Below are 14,386 nucleotides of genomic sequence, written 5' to 3'. Positions count from 1 at the left end.
TTCAGCTTGTTATACCTCTGGTTGGGGTATCTCCTTAAATGAGGCCCTTTTTTTTAGCCTTGGCCACTACACTATAAAGGTCCTATGTCAAATTAAAAACTGCAATATTTTGTTATTTTCACATTTATTTGTAATAAATAACTCCAAATTTATGGATCTCACGCATAATCTTTCCAAAATTAACTCAATAATAATAAATTTTAAAAGTCATCATCTTTGTTTCTTTGTCAGTTGTCTACAAAGAATTATGGAAAACATTTAGCATGTTAAATGTGTACGCATAAAACAGTGACGTCACTAGTTAGTGTGTGACATATTATCATTATTCCCCCTTAAGTAATTAGTTGTTCTACTATTAGTAAATGGAATTATTTGGTTGTAATTTTTATAGGCCTATAGCTGAAGGTATAAACTTTATGTTTCAAAGCAAAAATTTATAAATATTTTTATGGGAACTGCTATTATTGCAACTTTGACATAGTACCTTAAAGGAACAGTCAGGTTAAATATGAATGAACCTTATGTGTTGGAAAGAAGCATGCCCGGACCACCAACACATACTGACAGTTTAAGAAATGAAAAATGCTTAATTTTAGAGTTAATAAAAAACCCATAATTATTCCTGCTAACTGTGGACAGCCATTTTGTAAACTGTTTTCATCATTTTTACTTTAGCTTGGAAGGGAAGTGACATCACCTCTTGTCAATTTCTCCTGTATACACAGTGTAAACAAATGTAGTAATTTACATCAATCAAAGTGCTTCGCTTTGATCAGCCTGACTTGTAAAACAATATAAATGTCCTGATAATATATAATAAACTAATTAATAAAACTTATTTCAATGTGCATTAACAAAATGAAACGGTGTTCTCATACTTTTCCCTCTGAAAACAATCCAAAGAAAACAATGCATATTATCTGGCATATTGGTACGTTTGAGATAAAGCGACCACCCACGATTACCAAGGGATATATATACATTTTTTTTTTTTTTAACTATGTAATTGGTCAGTTCTGTGATTTTAGATGGGTCTACTTAATCAATTATTTACAGTAATAAACCCTATTGGTTAGTAATGTCCATTACCATTTTCGGGGTAACAGGTTATTTGTTAGAGAACGTTTTAATTTTCTTCAGTAATACGGGTCCTGATCCACTACATGCTAATGACATCAGTGTCTACATTTTCTCCATACCATTAAACAAAGACTAATATTAGGACACATCATGACACCACAGAATGGTAAAAAATGTGTCACAATACCCTGTGATATTAACAATACTGGTACATATTTATTTAGCATCTCGATGGTGGCAACTGCTTTGTCTGGCAATATGACAACACCTGCCAATCAGTAATCACTGGTCAAGGCTACAAAAAGAATAGGCCAATTAACTAAGTAAACAGTCAGTTTATCATTTCAGAACATAGGGTTTCTGAAATACACCGTAGGTTAATGCATACATCACTGGACAGTTCTTTCAGTTTGTTTTGTAGCCAGTTTGACAATGGTGGTTTATTTTGTATTGGAAAATAATATATATATACTTATTGCTGACTTATATATTACCAGGATGAATATTATTATAGAACATTGCAACGCATCCCCGTTTCATCATTCCGCAAAAATCAGCACTCTGCATGGTACATTTGTTTCTTCAGTTCTATAATGCTAATACCTGATGTAACACGTTATGTTTTTCATAACCATGCAGCAGCTCACTAGAGGCCGGATTCTCTGGGATGGACCAAATGTCTGTGCGCATTATATATAATGGCCATCTCATTTGTACCGTTTTATTAATTAAATATACCAATATACTTGTTATTAAGCAATAATGTGCATTAAATATTATTGAATATGCATACCATGCAGTCCAAAATCATTGCCTAAGCATCTCTTTAATAATCCGTCAAACCATCGAAACAGTGAAGATCAAACTATGGTAAACCAAAACAAAGTTAGTCTAGAATTAAACATATTCAACTTACTTCCCATAATGTCAGACTCTGATTTGCCATGTTCATAAGTGCACCTTAGCTGAATACCATATGGAATGCTTGCATAATTGTCTGAAATTTTGGCAGATGTAGAACTAATCAGCATTACTTTAGAAAGTTCATTTTGCAAATTGTCTGAAACAACTTTCTGGTGTTCTTCAAACACAGGACTACTGTGATCTGCTTCTTCCTTTCCTACATGACCATGCACTTCAGCAGTCAATTCACAAATACTAGTGTCTCTGTTATCTAGGTGGGAATGCTTTCCATTCTGCATGATGCCTGTAGATAATTGATGATTTATATACCCAGCATCACTCTTCTGCTCATTCTCTCAGTCAAACAATATTAAACCATCAAAATGCATAAACAGCTAGATATTGTAGATGTGTTAAAAAAACCAAAACACTAAACCATTCCATGGGGTAATTCAGTTTAGTTAGACTCCTGACTCTTTGTCACCCGCGTAAGGTAGACATCACACCAAAACACTAAACCATTCCATGGTTTAATTCAGTTTAGTTAGACTCCGGACTCTTTGTCACCCGCGTAAGGTAAACATCACACCAAAACACTAAACCATTCCATGGGGTAATTCAGTTTAGTTAGACTCCGGACTCTTTGTCACCCGCGTAAGGTAAACATCACTCCAAAACACTAAACCATTCCATGGGGTAATTCAGTTTAGTTAGACTCCGGACTCTTTGTCACCCGCGTAAGGTAAACATCACACCAAAACTTGACAACAGAACTCTGGAACAAATAATAAAAGAGACTATTAATTTTGTAACAAAAACTAAATGTAATCTTTTTTTACATTAATATATTTAACTTATTAATACAATTTCAGATAACTTTAATTATTAGTATTCGTGAAAAGTGCTTCTACTGGCAGTAGTTTGTGGGAATTTCCTTATTAGCTTAGTTGGTAGAGTTCTGGTCTCACACACAGTGTCCCTGTTTTAAATCCCTTCAGTGGAGGTTGACTTATCTGTTAGTAATAATCACATTTGGAGCCAACAGGCAATATTGGCTACAAATGTAATATATTAAGTACTGGGTGAGTTGAAGAATAGAATTATAACAATCCATCATTATCTGACAACATATGACAACACACTGGAAAATAATGGAGTGGATCTTTACAAAGAAAAATATTTACATGTATGTTATTTAAGACTGTCATCCTTTGCTGACTCTGACTTTGTTAACAGTGCAGGTTGTGCTGAAATAAGGAAATATGAGACACATATACTAGTACTTGGTTGATGCAGCACTGGCAAAACATGGACATTACATCCATGAGGCTCAGTGTTCTTTACAGGCATGGAACCTGGTATTGGGAATTTGAATTGGTTGGAATTTCATCATCGATCAACAAATATAATCTGTCTGCACCCACTAATCAACTTTCATTTACACAATACCCAGTAGGTTAGAGTTATATGACCATAATAAAGATTTGAATTATAAGTACCATGCACCTATTGTCATCATCACTGCAGTGCATGGGCTAAATACTACAAACCACTAATTTTACCTTACTATATTTACATATACATGAAAAGAAACACCTACAGCCCAAACATATGTATATCAATTCCATCATCTATACATTTACAGCTAACATTTTCACACAATAGATTATGTATTTTTATAATCGATCATCAAATCGGTAGAGTCACACCGATTATAATGATCACTGGAACATCATTAATGGGACCACATACACACTAAACATTTCTGTGCTGTTTGGCATGACTCTCACTGGAAATCATTTTGTTTCAGCCAAATTTACAGATATAGATTTTTTTTTTTTTTTATTATTAAAAGGTAATTAATTTACACATTGTATTAGTCTAAGGCCAAAGAGAAAATATGCGTGGTTCTGATTACAGAAGCCAGACAATTCAGCTGACTTTGCTGGTTTCCATAAGGAATTCATATGTGTAGGCTATGGAAACCACTGTTTATAATTCCTTTCCATTGTTTTTCATAACCATATATGAACAATATAACTATTATTATTGAAAAAGTAAACTACTTCTAATTAACTGTAAACATTAAACTTAACTGTAACAAAAATACATTTGAAGACAAAAGTAAACAATACTATCAAAAGGAATGTTTGAAAACAAAACATAGTACTTAAAAGTGGCACCAGATACAAAGTTGGCAATATATGTAGCAACCTTAGTACATAATAATAGTTTTAAAAGTGCTACTTATTTAGATTTACTACCCCCCCCCAAAAAAAAAACGTTCTGCAATTACAAAACTAAGAATAAGCTCACATAATTTAAATATTGACACTAGAAAATATAAAAATCACAAAAATTCCAAGAAAAGAAAGATATTACCCCTTTTGTCCAAACATGATTGAGACAGAATGGCACTTTTTACTACATTTGCACTTTCCCCCCTGAGTAATTGTGCAGTTATTTTGTTATTTGTATAAAAATAAAAATTCACGTTATGATATTTTGATTGATTCATAACCCTCAAAACTCTAAGTTGGACCAAAAAATGTGAGTCCAGGCTGCAAGGATTCTGAGATATTGACACTAATAGCTTTTGTATGGGGCCATCTTGGAAATCCAAGATGGCTTCCATAATGTATCTTGAGCAAGTGGTTCCTATTAAAAATTGAACATCAAGGCAATCGACAAAAATTTGACTTTTTAGTGGTATTATATAAGAATCTGTTGATGACCTGCAAAGTATGGGATTTTCACACTTTTATGAGGGTTTTGTAAATATAACTTTTTGTGATCTCTTATGAAGGTACATTTTTTTCAAAAGATATTAACAATGATCCTTTTAATTACTCACAGGGTGTCTATCATTCACATTACAGGCAGTTAAGATCAAAATAAGTCCTTCATACATTAAGCAGTATAGCAGCCTACCATTAAAGCCAAGATGTCGGATTTTTAAAATCACCAAAATGCCACGACCTTTTGACCTCTGGTGACCTAATAATTACACCAATTTGTACATAACATATATCAGCGTGTTATAAACATTTTGAGTTTGATACATTTTGTTTTCCCTACCCCAAAAATATTGCACAAGAAACTGTGGGGTGATATCCACCACAAAAAGCTACTCCTTAGAAAAGTCTATCATACTAATTTATTAACTACAGACATAGGTCTACAATTAAAAAAACACCATGAGAATTTGTCCACCCACGTGATACCAATTCGTTCAATTTCAGTCTGGCCCATGGACCAATAGACCTCTTTTGCATTCCACTGCGCATACCGGCCTCGGTAGCGTCGTGGTTAGGCCATCGGTCTACAGGCTGGTAGGTACTGGGTTCAGATCCCAGTCGAGGCATGGGATTTTTAATCCAGATACCGACTCCAAACCCTGAGTGAGTGCTCCGCAAGACTCAATGGGTAGGTGTAAACAACTTGCACTGACCAGTGATCCATAACTGGTTCAACAAAGGCCATGGTTTGTACTATCCTTCCTGTGGGAAGCGCAAATAAAAGATCCATTACTGCTAATCGGAAAGAGTAGCCCATGACGTGGAGACAGCGGGTTTCCTCTCAAAATCTGTGTGGTCCTTAACCATATGTCTGACGCCATATAACCATAAATAAAATGTGTTGAGTGTGTCGTTAAATAAAACATTTCTTTTTTCTTTTCCACTGTGCATGTGCGTGTAGCAGGGAAACTTGTGGATGCTAATCATGAATTCACCCGAGATTTCGTAAAAATAGCCCTGTTTACAAATTGTGGGCCACTGACAATGGGAGGCCACATAATAGGAATGTCAATTAGCTCTATTATTAATTAATCAATATCAATAGGAACCCAAAACTTCTGTGAACATCCAACAAATACTTATTGGAGATGTTTGTGTATTATTGCTTATCACAAAATAAAAAAATATTTTGTTGTTAACGCCCGAGAAACCATTGGTGCGGATTCGTACACAATAAATATCGGATATGGGCTGAAATAATAATTTGCGTGAGTTTGCGTGTGTGTATATGCATGTATGCAGATATTTATCATATTTAACATGATTTAAATATTTATAAAGCATCATATGGATAACTACATTCTGGATTTTTGTAGCATTTTCTTTTTAGCCAATTATTTAAAATTTTGTTCAGTATTTGGAAGAAAAATTAAATGATACGTATGAAATTTTAGCTACTATAAAACATTAGAATCAGACCCATAGGAACGACATTGGGTGCGGGTGAGGGGGAGGGGGGGGGGAATCTATAGTGGAGGGACACAGTCTAGTGTGTGTGTGTTATGGGGCACAAGCCATATTTTAAACCGAATTTATATAAAGTAGTTTAAAAGTGGGGGTACAGTCCCCTGCCCCGGCCTCTCTTGTTTGCCTACAACCTGAGAATGGACAAAAATGTAAATATATTGTGTATACAGATATTTATATTTAAAGCAAGAATATGTAGCCTAAGAAACATTAGTTTATTTATAAGAGATTAAACTAGCCGACAACTTGATAATATGGCTACAAACTCAGGATGGTCCCTTTATTATAAACTCAAGAGGGTTTATTATGCACAGTCAAAAGGTACTTCGTTTGAATTTTGGAAGCTAACATATGAAGTATAATGCCTCGGACGACAGACAAGCCTGAATTTAATTTTATAACTGTAAGTTAAAGATATTAATCAAAGTATCAGCGCTACGTTAATTGACAGTTAAGCAAACGTACTAAGGTGACACTTCAGAATTGACGTATGCATCAACAGACGTCAAACAAAAACACGTCAATAGTAACTTTACTTTGAAAGTTGTCCAGCATTTAGAAAACAAAAAAACGTCATGTGCTAGTTTATTTTGATGTAAGGATAAGATATTATTACCCTCGTGTGTTTCGGTATCGTCAATATCACAGATTAATTAGGAATAAACATAATGTATTATGCTCGGCAGACTTCAAGTTGTATGTGTCTCATATAAATGGTAGTGCATGAAAAGTAAATACAAGAAAAACATAAAAAGTAAAAATGAAATGAAATAAAATAATAAAGAAATAAACTATATTAAAAACTTCGTAAATACCAGATATTTCAAATGAAGTTGTGTGTGTCCTATATAAATGATAGTGAAATAAATTGTAGATTTAGACATGTAGCATTGATTAGTAGTTATATGACTGTCTTTTTTTAATGAAATGATCGATAAGGTGAAAATATAGCTGTGATAAAGGTCTATGTGAGGTACAGATTTTGTTGGGGTTTTTTAAATGGAAGGGGAGACATATTTTTTATTAAATAATAAATACTGATACATGTGGAGAATTAAACATCACTAGAAATCTGTGTGAATATAACTATAATTCTAATTGTTAAAAGTAGCACATACATTCCAATTAACTTCATGTTATTGTATAAATATTTTTATTTTATTTTGTTAAAACCCTTGACAGGCGGCTCCAGAGACTTCGTCTAAGTTGATGTTTCACTGATTTTGGTCTTAAACCATTCCAATGTAAACTTTAGTAGACCGTTTTTTGCTGCCATTATACCATCTGATACGAAATATGTACGTTAGTTGCCAGAGATTCCCATCTCCTACAAACCTACTCATGTCGCTCACGACAACGGTCTATCATGCCCCCAAGTTGTAAATAGCCTCGATACAGTCAAATTCAGCAAGGGACGATACTCTTTGAGCATGTGCACAATAGGAATGCGAAAGAGGTCCATTGTAACAAATTTCACGAATTAAGAAACATAAATTATGAAACGTATGTTACATAGTGATTTCCCTAACAATTAGGCAAGGCATGGTAGACCAAATACTTTTGGAGCATTTTCACCATTTTCGGAGCACTTGTTTTTCATTAAAAATACACAAAAATTAATTGAAATAAACATAAATGTAATTTATGTGCTTGCTTTAATAAATGAATGGTAAAAGATATAAAAGACATATTTTATTAATTAATAATACCTTTTTGTAAAGTCAATTCTATAAATAATTACTGAAAAAGGCTTGTTTAATCTCAGGGCAGCATGGTGCTGATTGAGGCAAGATGGTGCTAGACTACTGAGGCATTGTGCTGCACCATGCTAAAACAAGCTAGGGAAAACACTAAAACATGTATTTAAAATACTTAATCATTAAATATAATGATACACAAAAGATAGTCATCCATGTTTACTAATGCTAAACCCTATCAATATACATGTACACAACTGTACTAACTCAACTACCGGGTAAGTAAGTTTATATACCAAAGGCTCAAATAGTCAGACAAATAAGAATTGTTTGTAATTTTTTGTGAATTTATCGATGTATAGCAGTCACAAATTGTATAAAATTGCGTAGCACAACTTATTTTAATTAAACCTACACATAATTCATAAATCTGTTTCTAACGTTCTTCCCATGATCTGTTACATAATGACATCCCATTTGAAGTAATGACGTCATTTTCTGAGGTTTTTCATGTTAAATCATTCACTATATATTCTGTGCAATTTTATGCAGTTTGTGACAGTTGTAGGTCTACATAAAAAAATTCATTAAAAATTACACAGTTCTTATATATACTCTTCAAAAGAAGAAACGCAAAACCACATTGTCGTAACATTTGGAGAATTGATTTAATTATTGAATGGTGAGTCCGATAATTACCAAATGTTGCAGGATTGTTCACAATTCACTCTAGTCCATTGTGAGTAAGTGATAGGACACACCACCAAGGTCAAGGTCATCTGGAGTCAATACCGGGTGTGGCCTCCGCGTGTGTTGACAACTGCCTGGCACCGCCTGCCCATTGAAGCAACCAGAGTACGGATGACGTCCCGGGGGATGGTGGCCCACTCGGCCTGCAAGGCTGCTGCCAGCTCGGGCAGGGTCTGGGGCTGTGGTTGTCGCTGTCGGAGGCGTCGGTCCAACTCGTCCCATAGATGCTCAATTGGGTTCAAATCCGGTGATATCGATGGCCAAGAAAGGACATTAATGTTGTTGTTCTGTAGGAAAGCCGTTGTGAGACGTGCTGTGTGAGGCCTGGCGTTGTCATGTTGGAACACTGCGTTGGCGTTGGCCATAACTGGAACGATGTGTGGCCGGAGGATCTGGTCAATGTAGCCCTGTGCATTCAGGTTGCCCTGCACGTGGACCAGGTCAGTTCTGCCAGTGTGTGAGATGGCTGCCCACACCATGACACTACCCCCGCCGAATCTGTCCACTTCCTGCACGCAGTTTGCCGCATAACGTTCACCACGACGCCTATACACGCGACATCTTCCATCATGACGTCGGAGCAGAAATCGGGACTCGTCACTGAACCACACCTGTCTCCATCGCAGTTGAGGCCATTGTCGATGAATCTGGCACCACTGCAGTCGGAGTCGACGGTGTTGTGGTGTTAAGATGACACCTCGAACTGGACGTCTGGCACGAATTCCTACCTCACGTAGGCGGTTCCGTACGGTCTGGTCGGATATCCTGCGCAAACCTGGTATTGCTGCGGCTGTGGAGGTGGCAGTAGTCAATCGTTCCCGAAGGTGGCGTACCCGGATGTAGCGGTCCTGCCCGGGGGTAGTGACCCGTGGTCGACCGGATCTAGGGAGGTCACGTGTTGATCCATGTTGCTGGTAACAGTCCCACAGTCTGGAGATGGTGCTTGGGGACACATGGAATGCCCTGGCAACGGCCGTTCTGGATTCGCCTGCGTCTAGTCGGCCGATGGCATTGTTTCTCTGTGGTTCACTGAGACGTGGCATGTCCTGGATTGTCAACTGTCGGCCAGATACAGAGGCCAGGCAAGCGAACACCCTGCACTTTTATACTGTCGGTGTTCATGTTGCACGTGCAGACAACGCACGTGCAGTGGTGACATGGTTTGCACGTGGCTGCGTTTTTGCGAATATTCACATTTTGGAACTTTATTGTACAGTAGCTGCGTTTTATCGAATGTAACCGTAGGAATGTGTTTGGGACATGCAATGACCTTATATTCACAAAGCATGAACCGGTAGGAAACATAAAATCGGAGTTATAACCCATTTGTACCCTTTTGCGTTTCTTTTTTTGAAGAGTATATATAATTACAAACACAGGAGTGTACGCAGAGGGTGGGTTTCAGCTAGGGGTGCAACGATACGGTCAAAACCGTATTGCGATATATTGCGATATAAGAAACCGTATTGCAATATGTATTGCAATATAGTTGATATTATTTAAATTTAATATTTATGGGGGTTTTTTTTAATGAAAGCAGAATGCATAAACTTATTAATGATCTTTATTAGTTTCAGCTGTCAGGCTAAACCCATCATCACAAACATCAAACACGTCGGCGTTTCTTTGATGGTCAGTTGCTAAATAATTGTTGCACGCGTTTTTCGTGAATAAAACTTAACATAGCTAGTTTGAGTTAAATAAGTAATACTAAGTATATAAATCGAAATATTTGTAATATTGATTCCATCATAGAACGTAAATGATTATATAAACCACGACATATAATTATTAGTAGCATAATGTTCTTCGTGGTCATTTTTATTTTTAACAAAATACTAGTCTACTAGAACACCGGTGTGACGATGTCAAACTGTTTTTAAATTGTCACATTTTGAAATCCTTGCTATCGGGCTTTTCCGTTGCTGCTCGCTTGACACAGAAATGTACATATTGAATCGCAATATTTCGGCAGATCGACCGAACCAGAGGTAATATTGGCCGAGGTGTTTTGAATGATCGGCCGAAGTATTCCGAGTTCAGGGAAAAACAGCTAAGTGCGATTCTCACTTATTGGTTTATTTCTTTGAATATGATAGCTGTAGCCATATTCCATTGTGAATGAACAATGAATAATAATGTGTAAGTAACAAAACATTTATTTGTAATTATCGTTAACTGGTTATTTTTATTGGACCTTTAACACGTTTTGTTTAGAAGTTAGAACCAAGTATAATCGACCTATAACTTCATATGCCAACAAGAAAGCTGACGACGCTTGACGTGGTTGTTACATTTTCTGTCATCACCAATTAATAAAATGATGGGTGTTTTCGTTTGTTTGTTTGTTTGCCTATTTCAAGTCAAATAAAATACACGGAAAAAGATAGCACGTAAAAATCGCGATACGCAAAACTGTACCGCGGTTCGTATCGAGCTGATCAATTATCACGGTATACCGGTATACCGGTTTATCGTTGCAGCACTAGTTTCAGCAGTCAAATCCTCCCCTTAATCACGCAAATTTTCTTTTTTTTCCCAATACTTTTTTCAGGGGAAGCACATCTTAACCCTTCATAAACATTGCTAGCCTCAGTATATATCTTTCTCTCTCTCTCAGGACTGGACGTAGCCCAGTGGTAAAGTGCTCGCTTGATGTGCGGTTGGTTTGGAATCGATCCCCGTCCGTGGGCCATGCATTGGGCTATTTCTTGTCCCAGCCAGTGCACCACGACTGGTATATCAAAGGCCGTGGTATGTGCTATCCTATCTGTGGGATGGTGCATATAAAAGACACCTTGCTGCATTAGGGAAAATGTAGCAGTTTTCCTGATGACTATGTGTCAGAATTACCAAATTTTAATATCCAGTAGCTGATGTTTAAGTAATCAATGTGCTCCAGTTTCTTAGACCATTGTCTTAAATAAAACAAACTGTAGCTCTCTCTCTCTCATAAAACACACACACACACATACACACACACACACACACGCACACACAGACACACACAGACAGACAGACACACACACACACATTCACACATTTTTACCCAGATTGACCATTATTTGTCCACTGACATTTGCCTTTGGACCTCTGACATTTTGTCCTTTGACAATCTGTCTGAACACCGGCAAAATGACATAAAAAAAAAAATATATATATATATATATATAGAATAGAATAATTTATTTGCATAACACCCGAATATGGGCAGAGCAAAAATAACAATATAATATACATTTATCTGCAGTAACAGTAACATAAATATACATTAATTACATGAACAAACATCTGAATCAACAAATACATATATATATATATATATATATATATATATATATATATATATATATATATATATAATATATATATATATAATATATATGTATATAATTAAATAAGAGAGCGCATCCTTGCTAAAGTTCCTATCTGCGTTTTACCAACATCCTAGCTTGGACCGGTACATGTACAATTAAAAAAATTAAATTATAAAAGACCCACCCATTAGTCAAACCCTTGATCTAGCCTACCTTTGTCACTTGCCGAGTAGATATAGCTTTTGCAATGCATAGGCCTATATCCTAAGAAGTCCAATAAGTTGAATAACTTTGAATAAGTGAATAACAATGTTGATATAAAAATTGTTTCGTCTGTATCATGTATGTTTCAATTGTTTGTGTTTGAGATAATCATCACTGCTTCATTTATCTGATAACACAAGAAACGTAGAGCTCTAAGAACTTGTCGAAATAACAGATACTTTGTAAAACATTGACACCCTACCACTGTCTGAAAAACATTGTTGTAGCAACCTAAAACGCCATCTTGTGTGATAATGTAGAGTTATCCCTAATCGGAAATATGGTGGCTGATTTGTGCCATGTTGTTATGGTGTCCTAGCTGTGTCTTCACATTGTCGACCTATAGTCCGTCCTATCCTCGTACAAAAATGTTCTTTTCTAAATAATTTCAGTTTTGTTTGAATTACGGTAAGAAGAAAAGTAAAAGCGTTTTGGAAATAACAAAAAATACTATTTTTGTGTGCAGTTTAGAAAACAATCGACTGGTAGTAGGGCCTAAATGTCATAGCATGAAAAAGGCGTTCCCAGTGAGACGGACTATTATTAAACCCTAAGTCGACATAGTGAAGACGCGATAACGGGAAGAAATCAAGTTCACATATAATCAGGGAGCCAAATTTAAAAAGGGAGGGGGCTCAAAATCAGGTTCAAGGTGAATTAACCCTTCCACTGTATTATTACTTAATTGGTTACTGTGGGAGTGAACGATTTTAGACAAATCTTTGAAAACGTTACGCTCAGGTACACGGGTCTTGTTGGTTTGTAAGAAAATGACCCATCACCAGCAACACATTACCTAGAGACCTTGCAAATTTGCATACCATTATTAACCGGGATAATAAAGTAAATTATCACATGGGTTTATGACATGGATATCATGTGTAAGTTATAGGATAAAGTAAATTATCACATGGGTTTATGACATGGATACCATGGGTAAGTTATAGGATAAATAGAGGATAATAAACGAGTTAGCAGTTATTATAAAATTTATGTCCCGAGTGAAATAATTTTCAATTGTCACGAGCTTTAGCCAACCTGTATAGAAACGATGTAAAACACTTTACGCACTATTCTGAGAATTGCTATAGCTTTGTAATTTAATCACGTTCATAGATAATTTTTAAAAACAAAAGTTCTTTTTATTCTGCTACAAAATCCATAATGAATTGCATTAAATTGACATATTTAGTACCATCAAAGTTCATTGGTTTGTAAGCGTCAAATTATCCAATAGTATTGTTCGTTAGACCAATGCAGAATATTTCTCACTGAGAAAATATGGAAAATATTTTTCCTGTTATGAGTGACCGCTGGGGTAATAAATAGTAATATTGCCTTGAGACGGTGTGACGGTACATGCTCTTAAATTTGTTTCGCCTGTGGCGATTTTAATTTGTGTTAGAGGGCCGTGTGCAGTTTCATTGCCCGTAGCCCAGGTGGGCAACTTGTTACGTAATACTTCGCGCGATCGGGCATTCCAATATGCACTTAGTCCAGCTGTGGAGGCCATGTGGCGAGTAGTTACGTAATACCTCTGCGAGTGCGGTTTCGACGACCGTGATTTGGCGACGATGGCGTCAGTAAGTCTGACGATCAGAGAGAAATATACCGACTCTAGTAGAGTTGGAATATGAGATGATACGTGAGGTACCGCCTTGTACCCCCAGGCAAAATCCTGATTTATAATAAATAGCTAGTGTTTTAGAGATATCGAGGAGAAACATTTGGAAGGCGTCCAGGGGGAACGTTGTCCGTTTGGACTGGTAAATATATTATTTCTGCTCTGTGTATAACCTTGATGTGATTGATGTGACTTTTAAATATTTTAATACTGTATTATACCAATATTCTTTAGACAGTGTCTTCGGTCATCTGACGAAGTAAATCGTAGACTTTTTGTTCTAACATTATACGAGTATTTGGTAATATAAAGCTTAGCCAGTCATCCTAGACGACCTAGGTAAACTGTAGGTTATTGTCTTTATTGTGATAAGTATTAATTCTGTGTTACAAGGTTACTGAATGAGTAGTTAGGGTTAATTAAAAATTAACCCGTTAGGAATAGAGCTGTAATTCCTTTATTAATTAAGTTCCCCTGGAAGCGTTC

General features: G+C 36.1%; 1 protein-coding gene across 3 annotated transcripts in view; it reads right to left on the bottom strand.

The window, feature by feature from the left end:
* Positions 1-12,498, bottom strand: part of LOC121368244 — a 174,830-nt gene extending 162,332 nt beyond the window's left edge. For 2 of the 3 annotated variants that reach the window (XM_041492886.1, XM_041492888.1), the window contains exons 1-3: positions 12,226-12,498; positions 3,168-3,230; positions 1,997-2,758 (exon numbers count right to left, since the gene is read on the bottom strand). In XM_041492886.1, the coding sequence (XP_041348820.1) occupies positions 1,997-2,282 (286 nt within the window). In that variant the 5' untranslated portion in view covers positions 2,283-2,758; positions 3,168-3,230; positions 12,226-12,498. The remainder of the gene's footprint in view (positions 1-1,996; positions 2,759-3,167; positions 3,231-12,225) is intronic. The other variant, XM_041492887.1, reaches the window with a different exon arrangement.
* Positions 12,499-14,386: the final 1,888 nt, after the last annotated feature.

Source organism: Gigantopelta aegis, chromosome 3, assembly GCF_016097555.1.
Source record: "Gigantopelta aegis isolate Gae_Host chromosome 3, Gae_host_genome, whole genome shotgun sequence".
In the NCBI taxonomy this organism is placed as follows: domain Eukaryota; kingdom Metazoa; phylum Mollusca; class Gastropoda; order Neomphalida; family Peltospiridae; genus Gigantopelta; species Gigantopelta aegis.
Note: the sequence above shows the minus strand (reverse complement) of the source record. Positions and strands in the feature narration are given on the sequence as shown.